The sequence below is a fragment of the Micromesistius poutassou genome (assembly GCF_964030765.1).
Source record: "Micromesistius poutassou genome assembly, chromosome: 21".
NCBI classification, from domain to species: Eukaryota; Metazoa; Chordata; class Actinopteri; order Gadiformes; family Gadidae; genus Micromesistius; species Micromesistius poutassou.
Window position 1 is genome coordinate 7,113,061 of NC_140291.1, and position 20,305 is coordinate 7,133,365.

Below are 20,305 nucleotides of genomic sequence, written 5' to 3' on the forward strand. Positions count from 1 at the left end.
ACACTAAAAATGAATACTTATGTTTATGTTTTACAGTAATGTTCTTATGACGGGAGAAAGGAGCAGAAATATAGTATAGAGACAACTTGGAGCTGTGTGTGCTGTGCGCGTATGTTTGAGTGAGAGACGGGAGTGAATGAGAAACAGAAAAATCGGACCCCCTCCATTCTACCTCACAGGTACAGAAGGCCTCCGACAAGGATGCTTTATTTGAGTGCAAATAAAGCTAGTGCATCCCAGAACAACAACAGACCAAGGAGGACGCCAAAAAAAAAGGAGTTAAAAAAAATGTATATAAAAAAAAATTATATAAAATATATATATTATACATATAAAAAAATTATAAATAAAAAATAATAATAATAAAAATTTGACCTGCGAGCATCTTTTTTTTTTTGACCTGCGTGTGCATCTTTTTTCCAGGTCCAAAAAAAAAAAAATACTTTTTTTAATAGAATGTTATATATATATATATATATATATATTATTTTTTTTTTTTTATATAATTTTTTTCGTTTCTATTAACAGGTTATTTGATGCACTCATTGTAAACTGAGTGGCCTTAAGTTAAAAGAAAAAACACAATATAAATGCAGTCAATTTAAAGGAGGCCTATTTCAATCCATAATATGTTTAACATGGTTATTCTATCGGTACAAGATGTATGGATGGATGTTTTAATAACTGCACACTTATTTGTTTCTCTGTTTGTTTGTTTGTCAGACAATAACCCATGAGACTGGCAACATGTTTGAACTACAGCACTGCCAGTGGAAGAGTTGTGTCATGCAGGGCTCCTGCCTCCTGGAAGAGTTCTGTTGCCAGACCATAAACCCCCGTAGCATCGGCCTGGGCAGGCTACAGTCAGCTTCAACACCTTACAGACAAATAACAGGTACCATAGGAGGATAGAGATATGATGAGATGAGATGAATTCGTCAAATCCCATAGTAATGTCCAGATGCTCGGAGGGGAATTCTGATTAATTGGACTTAATTTGGATTTAATTTGATTTGATTAAAAGACCATGATCCTGTAGCATGCTTTGATGTCATTTGTCCAAGAAGTCCATCCCCATGGGTATAGATGTTGGTCCCTTCAGTTGCAAGAGCTGATTTACCTCAACTTTGACCCGCAGGGTAATTACATGGAACCTTCTATGCTTAATGCAAGCGTAGCCGATGAGATTGTGTCTATTTTATTAGTTTTATATAATATATTATTATTATTTGTATTTCACATGTCAGAAGGATAGTCATATTTCACCCATAAACCCGTTTGGATTTTGATTTTTGATTGAGAAATCTATTTTTATCAGGCATTGCTTCGCTGGAAAGAAGGGGAAAGCTGCTAAACAAGCTCTGCTGCTCTAACTGCACCCTGCTGCCATAGCCCCAACCCAACCAATCCTTCCAAACTCACAAGATTCGTTCCAGTTTGTGCAGTTTATAAGGAAATGAAACTTGCAAGTACAGGGTCTCGTCTTTTAACAGACTCTTATAGACTGCCATGGTCCACTACGCCTGTTCCAACCAACTATATTTATTTAATCTACAGAATATTTAATTATTAATATTTAATTCTACAGAATATAAATTGGTTTATTGAAAGGCATTGATTTGACAAAGAAATAAGAGAAATGTATTAAAAAAATACACTTTTATTCATTTGGATGTGATAAATGAGACTATACATGTGAAACATTACAAAGAAATGATACATTAAAAACATTTTTATATAAAAAAGGTTTATTTCAAAGTTCTTCATTACTTTAGTGTGTGAATTGTGTAGTGTAAGTGTATTGTACTACAGTTTGCTACATGTCATGACTGCTTATGTGACAATTCATTTTCCCATCCTGATTTTTAGACAGTTGGTTAATCTTACAGCGTGTTCCTTCAGTGCTAAGTAATTGATTGTCAGTGAATTGCAAAGAACATCAGATTACTGCCCCAACAGATTTAGGTTCACTATAACAGAACCCAGCCACTTTTGATCCCTGACCGGACAAATGATCAAACCATCGGTCTCTCCTGGCTTCTCTCAAACACTGGTTACCAATATAAAATTCTGTTATGTCATTGTTTTCATCCACGGCAGGGGCATGTGCTGATTGGTCTTCTGCAGAATCAGTACAAGGATGTCATTTTGACAAATTAGATACAGGTAACAGCTTGTTTGGTGAAGTCCTTAGAGATGGCTACAATGGTTTAATCACCCACACACACAGTATACAGTACACAGTATTGTCCTTTTAACACTATTGGCATGTGTTTGTGGATAATTAATGTCCCAGCCATATAGCAGCCATCATCCACCTAACTCAAACAATTTTGGCTTGCAGTATTACTTTTCCAACAGCAATGTCCAACATTGTGGAGTTTTACATCAAACATATAAAAGATCTCCCAATACATCTTTCATAAGACACAGTGTCAATGGCATGTATATTTTTGTCTTTTATTAATTGTTGTTGGTCGATTTTTTAAATAAATAAATCTTAATATTCTGCGCTTTTATTGAGGAGAGTGAATCTGAAAACAGAAATGGAGAGAACCTTGCTTTTACACTGCTGTTGTTGTTGTGGTTGTGGTTTCTCATCTCAATCACAACCAGCCTCTGTTTGACCATTTCTCTCAGCTCCTTCTCGCTGGTCATGTTCTCTCCAAGTGTCCCCTCCTTCGTCTGAAGCTTCCGTCCTAAGCTCCGGAACGTCCTCTCGTCTGGCCGGGTGAGCTTCGTTCTCGCCTCCTGCAGGGGGACCACCTCTTGGCAGGGCGCACCAGGCCCAGAAAGAGGGCGCCCAGTCCCATGCCGGCGGTACACGAGTAGAATGCAGAGCCGTAGTTCTGCGTCTTATCCACGAAGAAACCTAAGAGGGGTTACGTGATTAATAAACAATAATATTATTTCCTTTAGCAGATGCTTTGATCCAAAGCCGTTTATGGTGATTTACAGATGGGATAGATCTTGGCTGGGAGTTCAACTACACATGTTCGGCCCCCTAGATAATATGGTCTGCTATGACGGCCTACTAACCCAGCTGAAAGCTGAACAATCCCTCCGCTGTCCACAGCCTACCTGTAGGCCTCCCAATACACCCTACCTGCTACCGAATAATCTGCATCTCAATACACTGCAATAAGACGATCTTGATAAAAGCTTCTGCTGAAGAGTTGAATAGTAAAATGTAGTGAAAGACCAATAGCAGTACTAAACATTTTTTTCTATCACTTAATTGTCTTCTGGCATTCGGCCGAATGTACACATGTGAAATCCGTCCGACCAAATAAGGACATCCCCGTCGGCCCTACCTCCCAGCGGCGGGCCGGCCAGCCCGGCAAAGCTCTGGATGAAGACGTAGACGCCGGCCGCCGACGTCATCCTCTGGATGCCCACCACGTCGTCCTCGGCCAACATGGGGATGTGGGTGCACGATATGCAGCCCATGAAGAAGCCGAATCCGGCGCAGCAGACCGCCAGGCCGTAGAACTCCCTCACCAGCGTGAAGGCCAGCAGCACCAGCGTCATGCCGACCACGCAGCCCAGCAGCACCATGAGCTTCTGCCTCCGGACCCACAGGCGGGACAGCAGCCATCCGACGGAGAGGCGGCCCGCCACCTCGGCCACCGCCATGACGGACAGCATGTAGGAGGCGTGCTCGCGCTTAACGCCGCGACTCACGCTCAGGTCGATGATGTAGAGGGGCGGCGCAAAGAAGCCCAGCGTGGCGAACAGCCCGAAGAGGGAGTAGCAGATGAAGCTGCCCTCGCGCAGGATGGAGAAGTCGAGGAGCTTCGTCTTTGGTTGGGCGACGACCGCCAGCTCCGCCGTGTCCTCCTGCTTCACTTCTTTGTCTGTCCTTGGTTTCTCCGGGTCGTCGTCGCTGGCTCGCACGGCTGCTCGCCGCGTGCCGCTCTCTCCGACCTCCGTCGTCTCGTTCTCGCACGTGTCCTTCAGCAGCCGGCCCTCCGGCGTCTCCTCCGACGACACACCAGAGTCCTCGGAGTTGAGCGAGTCTCCGTGGGTCAGCTTCGCGTTCCCGTCGCTCTGGACCTTTGTCGTTGTCGCCGCCGCCACTGGGGAGGAGTTCTGCTTTGTGGCGGGAGACTCGTCTTGGCTCAGGGCCGCCGTCTCTTCTTGCTCGGCGGGCCGGATCACGATGGGCCGGAGCAGAGCCCCGCACACGACGATGCTGCCCTGCAGCGCACCGATCACCACCATGGTGTGGCGCCAGCCAATGCGATCCCGCAACGCAGCGAAGGCTGACAGGAGAGAGAGGAGAGGACATGCTTTATTAAAGCGGCCCTTTAACTAAATCAAACACAGGAACTGTTGGATAATTATAAAGCATAATAATAATAATAATAATAACAATGATGAGAGAAAGGGGAGATAGACTTCTAGATACAGACTGTCCTAGAGACAGAAAAGAGAGATGCCAGAGAGAAAAATAATCATGTACTTTTTCCCCCCCGGAAAAAACAAAAGATGCAGGAAAACGCAATCAACTCCTTTCCCCATTGTGATGACATTCACAACGAGTCGTTTACAATACACCACATGTAGACGTGCTGTGTATTGTACACTTCATGTCCTCCTCCTCCTCAGGGTCGCCTCAGTGCACTCACCGGGGGCCAGGGCGAACATGGCGAAGGACTCCCCGGTGGAAGCCAGGGCCGTGACCAGGGAGCGTCGGCGGTCAAAGTACTGGGATAAGATAGTCACCGTGGGCAGGAAGGTCAGACAGTAGCCCAGACCTGCAGGGACCAGGGACAAGGACAAAGACTTAAAGGGGAATTTCACCGGTGGAGACATGAATCTGTATTGAAATTGGGTCATATATGAAGTCGAATAGTAACACAAATTTCTAATTTGGTGTCTTCTTGACCGTGAAAAGGCAGACAGTGACTTTTTGGATTGAAGACGACAACTCCCACAATGCCAATCAGCGTTCACTTCCTGAGGGACGTAACATAACAGCCAATCAGCGTTCACTCCCTGCAGTAGTGAATGCAGCAGGAGGAGAAATGATTGTTGCTGTTTGCGAACTCCCGGAGCTCTATATCTAAATAATATAATATATACGTATCTATATAATATAATATAATATAATATATAATATCACGGCAAAAAGCTGTGTGCGCCTCTGGATGATATTATGAATTAAAGACTGCGTTAGGTTCTCGGACGTCTCTGGTCCTTCCACAACAAGTAAAGACTCGTAGTGGGGGTTATCTCGGCCAGAGTCCTGCACGGGGTAATGTGTCGTCATGGTGGAGAAGGGATTTGGGGAAGAAACGTTGGCTTTGACTCTCTGAAGCCCAGATTGAACCGTGACTTCAGATTGATGATGAAGGACCAGAGCCGTTGGAGAACCCGACGCAGTCATTTAATCATACTATCATCTGGACTGGAGGCACACACAGCTTTTGGCCGTGATATTATATATTATAGATGTCTATATATTATATTATATCATTTAGATATAGAGCTCCAGGTCTCCCACCGGAGCTCCCGAAGTGTTCTAGAATATCAACACGGTCAAAAGCTGTGTGCGCCGCATGATATTGTGACTAAACGACTGCGTCCCCCCCCCCCTAACACTTCCTGCTTTAAATGACGCAAAAATCGTCATTTTGTGTCATTTAACGCAGGACGTGTAAGAGGTAGATACGGATCTCTCCCGTCTCAGGGGAAAATGAGGGAATTCAAAAATATGACAACCGGTGACAACCCTTTCGAGGAAATGTATAATGAGGAGAGGAACCCCTGCACTAGCTGGGTTCTAGTGCAGGGGTCCTCAACTTTTTGCGGAGCCATACCTGCAACCATTCCCATAGTGATGTACATGTGAAAGATGGAAGAGGTGAAGGCGCTGGTGATGGTTCCCAGGGAGATGAGGATCCCTCCCAGCATAACAACAGGCTGGAAGCCGAAGCGGTTGCTCAGCACAGACGAGAGGGGGGCTGTGGACGAGTTGAAGGGGGTCAGGTTTGCTTACTACATACAGTAGAGAGGCCAAGGGTTATGTAACGCATTAGCTTGGATTGCTCTCATTCGCACCTAAAGAGTCTGCCAAACGACTGAGTGTAGCCTAAATGTAAACAGGTAAACACTGTCAGTTATTTCCCTGGCCAAGAAAATGTATTAAGTGGGATTGCATTGAATATCTTGTCTTTGAGTTACAGTGGCCTTTGAGTATGGTTCACTGCAGTGTGTTTCTATCGTTTCATTAGCAGGAAAAATGTTTGTCACTTTCACAAGTTAACCAGCCATACTTTTCTTTCTTAAAGCCACTCTCTGACCAACGGTGTTCACTGATGACCCCTGACATCTTTACACTCACCCATGAAGGTCATGACGAAGACACAGATGGAGAGGATCCAGGAGACCTTGCTGTTGCTCTCCCCAAACTCCTTCACCAGGTCCTCGAGGAAGATGCCGAAGCACTTGATGGTGCCGTAGGTGAAAATCTCCACCACGAAGAAGGCCACGGCCACCAGCCAGCCCCAGCCGCCGTCTGGGATCTCCTGGTACTCATTGGGGCTGAAAAGACGGCATCCTCTGAGCCAAGGCACAGCCATGGCAGAGGCTGGGCTGAAGAGAGCATAAAGGTTGATGTTGGTTAGAACAGAGGTGGTGTGTGGGTCACTGAATGGGTTGATTTTTGAACTCGTCAGAGAAAGCAAACAAACAAACAAGCCTTGGATAAGTTATATTCATGGCTAATGTTAACAGTTCACAACTTCTTAAAAGGGAAATTAGAAACGGTTTGTTTTTAAAGAGGCGATTTCATCCAGATTGTGCACCCTATAAACAGTTTTCGTGAAGGCTATTACCTGCACATGTAATTATTACAAGAATCTAGAGTCACCTCGGATAGGGCTAAGCGTTTTCAGTTTTGTGTCCCGGTGCAACCTGATTCTAAAAAAACATTTTGTCAACCAAACAGAACGCTGTAGCACAGTGATTAACCACCTTTTTGGATAGTGATCAGAGGGGGGCTTTTAAATTTGAACTGCCCCTATGTTGCAATACTTACGGTAAAATAAACATTTATTCAATTTTTAGTTCCGGAGTTATCGTCACTTAAAGCTTAGTTGACCGAGGCGACAGCAACACAGTGGACGACAAGAAGTCCAACTTCAGTGCAAGTCTCTTTACATGTCAGCTTGGCTTTTATCCCAAAGTATACTAACCAGATGCAGACACGGAGGGAAGGACATTATAGTTTATGTACCGGTATTTGCAAAACTATTGCCTGTCTAGTTAGATGGTACTGTTAACGTAGCCTAATTTACCCCTTTTCCCAAACGAATGGTTATTCTTTAAGTTTGTTAATATTCTCAATCTCGAATCCCTACCTTGGTCAGTGGCATGATTAAAATCCATGCCTGCGGATTTCTGTTGAAAAGAGATTACCAGCAGCCGTTCATCTACGTTCCGGCTGCTATCTGTTTTAGGGACCGTCTACAAATTACACTGCAGAGACTGGTGGCATAGTTTGAAATATTCACCAAAAATCAATAAAAATACATTTCCTCATTCTGATTGCTGTAGTGCATGCCAATGGTTGGCTTTTACTTACTACGGGTCATTATTTGTTGGTATTTTGCATTGAAGCGAATAAGGATGAAATTAATAGTTTGAAATATTCACCAAAAATCTATAAAAAATAAATTTTCTCATTCTGATGTAGTAGTTGCCAATGGTGGGCTTTTACTTACTACAGGTCATTAGTTGTTGATATTTTGCATTGAAGCGAATAAGGATGAAGTTAGTTTGAAATATTCACCAAAAATCTATAAAAATACATTTTCTCATTCTGATTGCTGTAGTACTTGCCAATGGCGCGGCAAAATATTTCAACTTTGTCGCGGCATTCGCATGAGACAGCCAATCAGCGTTCACTCCCTGGGTGAAGTAACGTAAAACAGCCAATCAGCATTCAACCAGCCGGGCCAACCGCACCCTAACCCTGCCATTTGCAACTCCCGAAGCTCTATATATAATATATAAATATCAATATAATATAATATAATATATACAATATATATATTATCACAGCACAAAGCTGTGTGCACCTCCGGATGATATTATGAACCCATAAACGACGGGCATTGCGACGTCTCTCCCTCTTCCACAACAGGTAAAGACATGCAATGGTGGTTATCTCGGCCATGGTTGATGAGAATGAATTGGCATAAAGCACCGTTGGCGGGCAAAAGATGTTGCGCAACAAAATTTGCCTGACATAACTGTACAGCGACAGATTATGAATTGTTGCGTGACAAAACTTTGGCGACCAGGAACTGCGTTCACACCAAAAGACACATCGCCTGGTCGCGCTGTCGCAGAAGTTTTGCTGCAAATCCACGTGAAGTTGAAAGGACAGAAGTACTCATTCATTCGACTTTTGAACTATAATCTATATTGAACTTGCAAAATCTAAAATACAATCTGCGATATTTCAACGACAGAGTGAAAGAGATACATTTAGCCGTCTAGCCCCATAGACCCCCATTCAATCTGCACTCATTCGATCACCCCCAGTGGAATTCTAATGGAACTGCTACCAAGTTCGATACAATGGGGCTCAATAGAGAGTGCCAAGGCTCTCCGTAGACGGGCTCTGGTAGTAATTAAGGTTTTATATATATATATAACTTTTTCGAACATAAAGTTGAAAGGACGGACGAACAAACTACGATCATACAATGATCAAAGAACCAGATCATATAGCTATAACAACAAACAACAAAACAAGGTGGAGACTAAAGTACACCAACACCCAACAGATCATTGACTTTGGTCCTGACCATTGTTCTGGACCAAACATTCATCTACAAGGGTTTTAGAGAAGATTTCCCAATGGGTGGTGACTCTAATCTGCCCTGGTATTTAATAAGAATATCCATTGATATTAAATAACCTGACGTTTCAGTGTAGAAGTTAAATACCTTTAACATAAGTTACCGTCGGACATACATACTTAGTCAACGTATGTCTGGTTTACGGCAGTTCTGCCGGCTTTATAAGGAGACGCATTGTGTTTGCCTTCGAGGTCCACCATGTGGCGAGACTCCTATTCATCGCTTTGGCTGAATAGATCCACTTTAATTAACCAATAATAAAATAAAATATTACTTTTGATTCTGTCTATACGTCCCGCTGATCCGAAGTTTGAGCCCCACACAATTAGAGCCATTTGTGACTTGAAGTTGACAAGTAAACGCATCTGATTATCGTTGACATAGCTCACCGGTTAAGACACAGTTGCCGGGTTCGGCAATCTGTCCACTCTGAGGCGAGATAAAAAAAAAGGCTAGGCTTGGTTGCGCGTAATGCCTACATGGTCCTCGGTCCACACTCCACCTTCTCCGGCTGCGTGGAAGACACAGGCAACCCCCGTCTCGGTTTGAATGTAACGTCTGGGGTTGAAAGTTGTAGTACGGCGCGACTCGTGTCGTGAGCGAGAGAGGGAGGGAGGGAGGGAGAGAGAGAGAGAGACTATGGACTTAGCTGTGAGAGAGAGAGAGAGAGAGAGAGAGAGAGAGAGAGAGAGAGAGAGAGAGAGAGAGAGAGAGAGAGAGAGAGAGAGAGAGAGAGAGAGAGAGAGAGAGAGAGAGAGAGAGAGAGAGAGAGAGAGAGAGAGAGAGAGAGAGAGAGAGAGAGAGAGAGAGAGAGAGATTTAAATTTGTACTGAAATTTGTCTTTGGCTCAAACCTAATGAAGGTCCACGACCAACAACAACACGCGTCCATAATTTAAACCAGAATTCTGTGCCCTCGCTCAACCATCCCCCCTCGAAACGGTACGCGTCCGTGAGAGACTTTTTTAAAGAGTTCTTTCTCTTCACAATGATTGCATTATTGCACACACACTACAGTGTAAATACTGTTTATGTACAGTGTATCTTTAATTGATCTGTTTATAGGAGATACTGGAATTCTTATTGCACATTTGTCATTTATATTTTAAGTATTTAATATTCAATATTCATTTTGTACATAAGTTTTATACTTTGACCTCCTAATTGTTCACCTGCATTTGCAATGTTAACATTTGTTTCTCATGCCAATAAAGCTTTTTTGAGTTTAATTTAATTTAATTGAGAGAGAGATAGAAAGAGAGACTATTGACTTGGCCTTTTTTTTTGAGAGAAAGAGCGAGGTGAGAGAGCGACTATTGACTTTGAATTTAAAATCAAAGTCAATAGTCGCTGCCTATTTCAGCCTGAAAAGCACAGACTAAAGTTTTGTATTAGACAGTATGTTTTTTAGCACGCTAACCTGTCCTAATATATGTTTACAGACACTGACCAGATCGATCCAAAATGATGGTGGGTTTAACTCTGCTCCTCACTGGGGTCCTACTCTCTGGAATACTGCTGCACAAAGCCAACCAAAATGCAGCATGCGTATCTACACCCGCGGAAAGGCCCAACTTCATTATCATACTGGCTGATGATATAGGCTGGGGGGATCTGGGGGCCAACCAGCCGGGGCCGAGGGCAAACAACACCCCCAATATAGATCTACTGGCTCTCCAAGGCCTGAGGTATGGTATGGTACACTTCACCTCACATTTGAATACCCTTCATGGAACAGTACAGGTCATATCTCATTTACATGTAATCGTTTAGTGGGCACTTTTTCATCCAAAGCCTCTTAGTAAGTGACGCCAAACAGACTCGTTGTTGTAATCGGCATTGTAACACAGCCCAAGAAGCAAAGTGCCAGAACTTTATTGTTTTGAACGTATGTTCAGCAACAGGATAGACGGTAATCCTCTCTCCATGTCAATCGTCACTATGACAATGGGTGAAGAAAAAAATCAAACACAGTCAAAACAAAACGTCCCCTCCAGGTTGACGGACTTCCATTCGCCGGCGTCCACCTGTTCTCCGTCCCGCGCCGCCATCCTGACCGCTCGCTACGGCCTCCGGAACGGCGTGACCCACAACTTTGCCGTCCGCTCGGTGGCGGGCCTGCCCCTGTCGGAGGTGCCGTTGCCGCGGTTACTGCAGGAGGCCGGCTACTACACGGCCCTGATAGGGAAATGGCACCTGGGTCACTGCGGGCCCTACGCGCCGACGAGCAGAGGTCAGTGGAGGACACTGACCATGGAGTCGGGAGTCATTCTGCGTCAATCCCAACTCTTAATTCGTCGCCCTACAGGCATGAAGGGCGATGAGCATTTATGATAGCTTGGGCGGTACCAACGAGACAAAACAATGACATCATTATCAATCCCTGGTGCTTATTGGCTGAAGCTTAAGGAATATTTGTCACCTTGTTGTTGACGCCACAAAGCAGCAGCAGCTGGAGCATGTGTAGTACATGTGGTTTGTTCACATTTCTGTGTGTGTGTGTGTCTTCTATTTTGGGTGGGGTCAGGGTTTGACTACTACTTGGGAATTCCCTACAGTAACGACATGGGCTGTACGGACGTTCCCGGCTACGACCGGCCTCCCAGCCAACCCTGTTCTGCAGGCCCTCAGGGTGAGCCCAGGTAGGACTTGAGCGTCTTCTTGGAAACTCTAAAAACTGGAAACTATTCTTGGCGTCGCCATCACACGCACGCACACACAGACGCGCACACACAGTGATGCTGCCCCAGACAAACGGTGGACAACCGACGCAAAGTCAGAAATGTGATCAAGGATTAAGGATCAAGGATGCTTTAATTGTCATTTAACATGTACATGATAAACGAAATGCAGTACTCAGGTCTCAGTGTGCTACCTATACCCTAGAATTGTTTAATTAAAAATAAGCTATGAAAATATCAATTAAAAACATACTAAAATACAAAAAGGTGAGCAGCATATTTGATGAGTGCAAGTATAGCAGTAAGCTCCTGTTTGATAAAGTCAAAGTGCAAGTCAGGTCAGCAATCAGGGTCATGGACATAAAGTGCAGTTAATCAGTGCATAAACACAGAGGAATTGAGCAGTTCAACAGTCTTATAGCATCCAGGTAGAAGGTGTTCTTCAGCCTATTTGTCTTTGCCAGTATGCTACGCAACCTCCCGCTAGAAGGAAGGAGGGTAAACAGTCCATGTACTGGGTGGGTGGAGTCCTTCATGATGGAGACAGATGGCAAACGGCAGCCGATGATTCGCTGGGCGGAGTTGACCACCCGCTGCAGTGCCTGCTTCTCTGCCACTGTGCAGCTGCAGTACCACACAGTGACACAGGAAGTGAGGACACTCTCCACCACACACCTGTGGAAGGACTTGAGTATGGCTGTGGACACGCCTGCCCCCTTCAACTTCCTTAGGAAGTATGTGATACAGGGTCACCACAAATGGTGTAAGCTTAGCTTGTAAGTTAAAATGGTTAATCTTGGCAAATGCCTTGGTTCCAGTGAAACCAACTGCTTACCCCATCTTCTTTTCTGATTCTAAATTCCGTTCAGAAGTGTGGTTACATTTCGATAAAGTTGCCTCAAGTGCAACAGGTCTTATCATTCAGTTTTCGACAGCCTACCTCGTAGTTCATCTCTTTGTTGCCCCATCCGGTACGCTGGCAGCCTAGAGCCCACACGCGGAGTTACATTAATAATACGAACATGGGTTAATGATTAAAAGTAACCATTAGCCTGCTAATTGTTAAGCTATCTGTGGCATTCAAAAATTCAATCTGATGCTTCTGGTATCAGTGCATTTCCACAATGCCGTTTCTTTGGAGTCATTGAACAGGGCGATAGAGCTGTTTATCTACTGGGACCCCCCCCGGGAATTCAGACCCGTGTCATTAAGGAACAGCTCGTTCCTCCTCGGCCTTGTGTTGTGCAACATATTGTTTATCCCATGAGGCTGTTTGCTGCAGAGTGGGCCTGCCGCTGTTGGAGAACCGCACCGTTGTGCAACAGCCTCTGGACCTGTGGACTCTCACCCAGCGGTACAAAGACGCAGCTCTGAGGATCATCCACTCCAGGCAAGGCCGGCGCCGGACAGTACACATGAGAAACATGAGTGTTGGGATAAAGCCCCTCGCTGTCTTCCTCCAAACATCGAAACTGAAAAAAAAAACGGAACACATATAAAACACATATTTTTCACTCTTTTAAGGGGCTCTTAGTAAGATTGAAGGCTTTAGAGAGAGTGACCGGAAAGGAGCAGAAGCTATAGCAGGTCATTGTTTACATGCAGTACTATATAGAAGCAGTGTTTTGAAAGTCCACTCCCTTTTCTCCCACATTTCTCTGCCGTTTTTGCAGATTTGTTGCATTTCACGCACCTGTGATTGGTAGGCGGTGATGGCCTGATTGGTCATAAAACATCCCTGCTCTCACCAAAAGCTGACTGATGGCAAGGCCCTTTTTAACCAATTACGCTCAATCTCGTGAATCTCCCCTACTACACCTTTAACCTCTCTGTGTGGTTGTGATATATTGGTCTGCATTGGAAGAAAGGGAGACAGCATTGAGCTTGTTGTAGAACCTGTGCACGCACGCACACGCACGCACACGCACGCAGTGAAGCCTGCATTCCATAGCACCGTCTCTGCCAACATTTCAAGGTGACTTCCTTCCCATGAAATGTGTGCATAGCACACATTCCTGTTGCGACAGTTTTATTTACACTAAACTTTACCAACTCCTCGGCGTGACTGTCAGGATGTGACCTGTCCGGTTTTTTTCATTGTTGCCAGGCAACGCAAACAGCCCTATTTGCTCTACGTGGCCATGGCCCACATGCATGTGCCCTTAGCCCCGCCCTCGGCGCCCCCCTCAACCAATGACATTGATGGGGGGCGGGACGTGTACGCGGCCAGCCTGCGGGAGATGGATGACCTGGTGGGGGCGCTAAAGCGAGCGTCGGATGAAACCGACCGTGATAACACGCTCATCTGGTTCACAGGTGTGTGTGTGTGTGTGTGTGTGTGTGTGTGTGTGTGTGTGTGTGTGTGTGTGTGTGTGTGTGTGTGTGTGTGTGTGTGTGTGTGTGTGTGTGTGTGTGTGTGTGTGTGTGTGTGCATGCACTTAGGTCAGATTTGCCACTGGCTGAAAGATCAGGTGGCTGACCCTTCTTAGCGGACATTCCTATTAGTTTTATTTGCTAGTTCATGTGGAAAACAACATGGCTGTATGACTGTATGTGTGTTGCCGTGTGCAGGCGATAACGGCCCCTGGGAGAAGAAGTGTCAGTATGCAGGAAGTGTGGGGCCGTACACAGGGACGTGGCAGACCAGCAGAGGTATGTTCACCTGGGTCGGGTTAGCACCATCCCGACCTCATCTTTCTCATTTCTACCCTTTCCAATTTGCTAACCTGGCTGTTGTTAACTATTACGACTATACCAGTCGTTTCGCAGACACACATCCAAAGCCACTTAGCAGTCAACATCATTCAAGATACATGGCATTAAAGTGATGGACCACAGATCTAAAAATGTCAAATCACCATAACATAGCACAGAGGGATGTATCCATGACACAACTGCTGAATATCTCTTAAATGTCAAAAAAGTATAGTAATATACACCTCAAAGTCAGCTTACACACTTGGGAAGACTCAGGTGTCTTCCGAGACTTGCACAGCAGAGTGTGTAAGTCTAACACATGTTTTGTGTGGTTTGTACTTTGTCGAAGTCCGAAACGCTCTAGCTCCCTTCAGCCGCACCGGCGCCGTCATGTGATCCTACGTCGATCGGTCAGGGGTGTCTGTATTAGATCTCCATTTGTTGAATTAGTCTTCATGAATCACGTTACTGTGAACATGTCTACAGCCTATCTGATGTGATTACCAGGTGGGGGGTCCGCCAAGCAGACCACCTGGGAGGGCGGCCACAGGGTGCCTACGGTGGCCTACTGGCCCAGCAGGATCCCTGCTAACACCAGCAGCAACGCCTTGCTCAGGTACCGCACCGAAACAATAACAACACTATAACCTGAGCTCACTGCGAGGACTGGGAGGGACCGCAGAGGAAACGGGTTTCCAAATGTATAGATGAATCCTGTGTCATTTATATAATATGAATCCTTCCTGATTCCTCATGTCCTGTCCAGTGGGATGGACGTCTTCCCAACGCTGCTGTCCATGGCCGGGCTGACGCCCCCGGGGGACAGACGCTATGACGGCGTCGATGCCACTGATGTCCTCCTGAATGGTGGCCACACCGGCCGGGAGGTACGCGCACACACACACCCACACGCGCACACACACGCACACGCACACATTCATCAGTCTGTGTTTTGAGTTTTGAATATGTGTACTGTCTCGTAGTTATGTAGCAGACACCGATATCCACTGCATCTTGCAGTAAAAGTGATCGAGCAATATGTTGGCCGGCCGATATTATCGGCCGATATTTGCGGTTTTTACGTAGGGTTTAAAGCTGTAGGGTTTAAAGCGGTAGGGTTTGACAACGAGTTATGAAAATGGCCCAACTCGAGGGGCGGCACCAAGCATGCATTTGAAAATATCACTGATTGGTTAATGTTCTGGGGCAGGGGAATCGGGGAGTCAGTATATTGCTCGTTCCCAGAGTGACTCACTGAGCAAATTCAAATTGTGCTCTCACGCAATCCATATCGGTTGATCCCTAGGAGATGCTTAGGGCATCGAGAGGTGAATATTTGGGATGAACTTAAAACTAGAACCTTTTGGGCTGGGAGTGGAACAGCCCAACCACTAAACTGTCTGCAGGAGTTCAGATGTAACAGATATGCATATTGGAAGCAGAGTTAGAAATTCTGGTGGAGCAGGTTGTGTGACTAACGACCAGCCCCTCGCTGTCTGCAGTTCCTCTTCCATCCTAACAGTGGCGCTGCTGGGACCTTCGGTGACCTGCAGACCGTCCGAGCCGGAAAACACAAAGCCTTTTACATTACAGGTGGGCTTCACCATCCATCACAACTTTATTTTTGTTTCATTGTGTTCAGTTCCTATCACGACCACTGAGTTAGGACACAGATAGTTTCACCCACCCGACCTCAGAAAACCATCTGGTTGCAGACAACTGAAATCTGAGGGAACAGGGTGTTTCACTTTCTTTCACGTCATATTTTCTTTTGACCAATCATGTTGCTGGAGGCCGAATCTGTAAGTGCTTACTTGGCGAACACAAACTCAGCCGGCGGTGGTCAATTGTAAACAATCAACAATTTGAAATCAATACCGTTGGACATGGACTGGCCACTCTAGAAGTTCCCTTATCAAAATCCCCTCCTGAAAGATTCATCCACTCATGCAAATAAGCAGTAGTGTATCTCCACAACGAAACAGGAACAAGGAGTAAAAGGCCGATTACGCAAGGCGGCCTTCTTTCCTGTGCTCTCTCCCCCCGCTAAGGTCTGCTATGAGATAGGGCGGCTGGAACCTGATACTAGGATGCTGAGGAAGCGGAAAGCTTGCATGCATTGCTGTCACACAATTCAACTTTGTGCGTGCGTCGCATTGTTGCTGAGCCCAGGTTCAGCCGAGGCCTGCGGTGGGGGCCGAGGGACGCAGCTGCTGCATGACCCCCCGCTGATCTTTGACCTGGGCGTCGACCAGGCTGAGGCCACGCCCCTGGACGCCGGCGCGCCGGATTACCAGGAAGTGCTGGGCAAAGTCACCAAAGCCAGGGAGGAGCTGCTGTGGGACATCGCCACCGACCAATCGGTGTCGGTGGCTGACTACAGCATGGACCAATCAGCGGCGCCGTGTTGCGACCCGCAGCGCCCGTTCTGCCGCTGTCCTTGGACGGCTGGAGGCTAGGAAGACACTCACACACATACACATGTGCGCACACACACACACACACACATACACACACACACACACACACACATATATACACATGTGCACACACACACACACATGCATGCATTCATTCATGATGTGTATTCATTCATATATTCATTTACATACACACACACACACACACAAATATACATACATATATACAGGTTGGCTTCACCTTCCATCAGAACTTTATATATATAACATTATATTTATTATCTACTTCAGTCCGCCTCAGTTAGGACTCTGAGAGTCTCACACATCAGACTTTCGAGTTCAAATCTCACGCTCTCTCTTTCTCTCTCCCTCCCCTCACTGACGTGCACACACACACACACACACAGACACACCCACACACACACACAAACACAAGGTCCAAAAAAACAAAGTTTATCTTATCTCAGCACACAGGGTCACATAAAACCGCTCACACAAGTGCACTAACACGTCTCACTGCAGGCTAGGACCAGCCAAGCAGAGACACGTGTAGACTAAGACACACACACACACAGTATGCCCATATTTGATTTATTTGTAATAAGTATTTCATGGAACAAATATATTTTATAACAGTTCAGTTTTCAACCCCCACCCCCCCCCCCCCTGCAAACAAACAACAGAGACCACAGTGGAAGGCCAATTTCCCGCTTGTAGAGCAAACATTGGTACCTAGTGGGGGGGGGAACAACAGTTCACATCTGTCCAAGTCACTGAGTTCAAGCCAGCAAAACAATCTGTATTTCTCTTTGTTTTTGTGATTTTGCTTTTGTTGTTCAATTCGATGATTTGATGATTTATCTTGTTTGTGAGTTTTTTCTTTTGTTGTTAAATTCAAGGATTCGATGATCTCTCCTTGTATGTGTGATGTTTATTTTGTTGTTCAATTCAATGATAGGGAAGAGGCCTGTCTGTCAGCAGAATGTGGGCCCATAGGTGACATCAGTTAGGTATATGCCTGCAAAAGTTATTTTTTGGTTTATCCATTAATTGGTTAGTTATTGGTTAGTTATTAAATCAACGAGTGAACTCAAAGATCGCTCTAACACGTGTTGTTTGTATTATTGTACATTTTCAAATGTACAAACAAATTTTTAACGAAGCTTAAATAAAAAAAATGTGTGTTAACCAAATACAATTAAACGCAACATTTCGTCTTTAGCATTTGTCTTTTTGCACATTAGCCTCATAATGAGGCTGCAGCTATCGAATCTTTTTGTAATTGAGTAATCTTGATTATTCCATCGATTAATCGAGTAATAAGTAATCAGATGAAAAATAATTTTGCGTTATTAAATGACCAAAACAAATAATGCATAACGGAAATGACGTGGCTGTTAAAATGACCACGCTATTGGCTTTTATTTCTCAAAAAACATACAGGTATTTATTCCAACTCAAACACTTGGCTGCAAAACTAAGCCCATTTATTGCAACTTACCCATTTAGTGCTTTTAAGTGCCAGTGCCAACAATTAAATAACAATACAGTAATGTCAACTTAGTGTGAAACATGTATAACATTTAAAACTATGTATGCAAACTCAGGGCTTAAATTTCATTTTTCAAAATTAACTCCCCCCTTAAGAGCTCCACATATGGGGGATTTTCAAAGTTTGGGGGGATACTACTTGTTAGCTTAATTACATTTGGCCCCCAACTCTAATTTAAGGGATTCTCTTCATTAAATTCCTTATACAAAATTTGTAGGCCTATAAGGAATTTAATGAAGAGAATGTCCTCATGTGCTATTATTTTAACTGTCGTGTACTGTACTGACTTCTGCTTTATCTTTGCTCAGTTGAAAAATGAAGAAAATAAGAAATCAAACACTTTGTTTTCAATGAATTCATTAACTTTTAATCATTTTACTTGTACTATGGAAACAGTTGACTTATTTTCTTAACTATATACAGTCCTATTAGTTTCTCCCTCTCCTCTCATATTAGTCACATAACATGGTACGCCAGTTCTACTTTGCAGTAGACACATTGCACCTTGTATTGACATTCTCTGCCGTTTACGGACTGTTTCTTGGCTCTCCGCCATCACGCGAACTGAATTCCGAATGTAGTGGTGTGCTTCCTCCAAAACGGTCCGTGTGGAACAAAATAATCCCTGCGCTGAGCAGGCCGCATAATGCGCGAGATAGGAGTTTAACGAGGCTTCAAGGCAGAGTTTTTGCCTCGAGCCTTTTTTGTAATCAGGTTACTCGAGTAACTCGAGTAATCGTTTCAGCCCTCTAGATGCCTGTCGCGACATCTTCGATTTTGGGCTTTTAAAATCACATTCTCTTGAACTTCATGCTTTCGCAAAAACAGCTAGAGGTTTACACAAGTCAGTCTCCCTCCTTCGTTATTCAGCTTGAGAAAGCAAAAATGTCAGCATTTTAGAAGCAGTCCCCTCACTGTCATGTGACAACTTACATCTTCTGTTATAACTTTACTGATGACCCCGGAGCTTTTCACATAATACATATCTGATTTCCGAATTGTAAGGGCTATATTGTATTACTTGGGAACTCAACCTGTCAATCATTAAGAAAATGATGAGCATAACGTCATAAAGACAAGCCAGCCTCTGTTGTATATTCTTTATAGGTCCATGATATGAACGCATGTACAAAAAAGGAAAGGGGGGGGGGGGGGTAACTACTCTTGTACCCATCCATGTTTGCTAGAAAAAAAACATAAATAAAATAAATCGGATTGCTTAATGCATTAAATTGAGAAAAATAGATCCCTCATTCATTTTACAGACACAGGATGAGGGGTGACCGTTTTAATTTTAACTCAACATCGCCCTCTAGTGATGGGAGTGTTAGAATGATTATATTCCGTCTGTTTTCGTTTCGATCAATTAAATGATAACGGTGAACAAGAAGAAGGATTTTACTCGAGTGGAATGTTAATTGAGGACTTTTTGACGCCATTTTTAATTATGGGTACGGGTAGAAGACTCAGCAAGTTGAACTTACCATGGACAAACGGCGGGCCCCTTGGTCTGTTGGCGGCGGCTGGGCAGGCCTCTGGAGGCCCCGGGCCTGGTGGTCTCTGGAGGCCCTGGGTCTGGTGAGAGACAGAGAGAGAGAGAGAGAGAGAGAGAGAGAGAGATAGAGAGAGAGTCATGTCCTTAAGGTAAGGCAACAAAACAAATCATACAGTGTTGGGGTCTCTCTAGTTAGGCTAAATTCATACAGAACTAGCCCAGGGGAACCTTTCTTTAACTTTGGCATCCAGGTAGGACATTTGGGGAAAATACTGAAAAGACAGAGAAAATAAAATAACATATAACTCCACCACATCCTTGGAATATAAAAGACACAAGTGTGGTCACATTGCACGACTTAAATCTCCCGTGGTGAGGTACAGATATCTCTTCAACTATTACATCACAAGACTTTTTCGGGAGGCTGATCCCTACACCCCTTCTAGGGGAGGCTCCTCCTGGCTCTCCTCGTCTTCAAAGTTATCGGTCTAGTCTGGGGAGTCTTCACGCGCTGAAGGACAGGAGAGGCGGCTGATAAGGCTCAAACGTGTTCGTGGGGAGAACATTGGGATTTCAACGTGAGTT

The 20,305-nt window shown here is 44.7% G+C and overlaps 1 protein-coding gene and 1 pseudogene across 3 annotated transcripts; one reads left to right on the forward strand and one right to left on the reverse strand.

Annotated features, from left to right (window-relative positions):
• Positions 1 to 1,657: 1,657 nt before the first annotated feature.
• LOC311366909 (monocarboxylate transporter 7-like) lies at positions 1,658 to 9,446 on the reverse strand (annotated as a pseudogene). The gene is made up of 6 exons: positions 9,266 to 9,446; positions 6,350 to 6,600; positions 5,826 to 5,969; positions 4,632 to 4,760; positions 3,315 to 4,265; positions 1,658 to 2,872 (listed from the first exon to the last, which is right to left on the reverse strand). The product of its transcript is annotated as a monocarboxylate transporter 7-like (transcript).
• A 249-nt stretch (positions 9,447 to 9,695) lies between these two features.
• On the forward strand, positions 9,696 to 17,914 carry arsg (arylsulfatase G). Of its 2 annotated transcripts, none has more exons than XM_084485686.1 (11): positions 9,696 to 9,817; positions 10,318 to 10,563; positions 10,873 to 11,108; positions 11,403 to 11,517; positions 12,839 to 12,946; positions 13,664 to 13,872; positions 14,128 to 14,208; positions 14,761 to 14,869; positions 15,020 to 15,140; positions 15,756 to 15,846; positions 16,426 to 17,914. In XM_084485686.1, exons 2-11 carry the CDS (start codon positions 10,340 to 10,342, stop codon positions 16,710 to 16,712), a joined length of 1,581 nt encoding a protein of 526 aa, XP_084341812.1. In that variant the 5' UTR covers positions 9,696 to 9,817; positions 10,318 to 10,339; the 3' UTR covers positions 16,713 to 17,914. The 2 variants fall into 2 exon arrangements, with proteins under 2 accessions (XP_084341812.1, XP_084341813.1); XM_084485687.1 differs by having other exon boundaries at positions 15,739 to 15,846; positions 16,426 to 16,631.
• Positions 17,915 to 20,305: the final 2,391 nt, after the last annotated feature.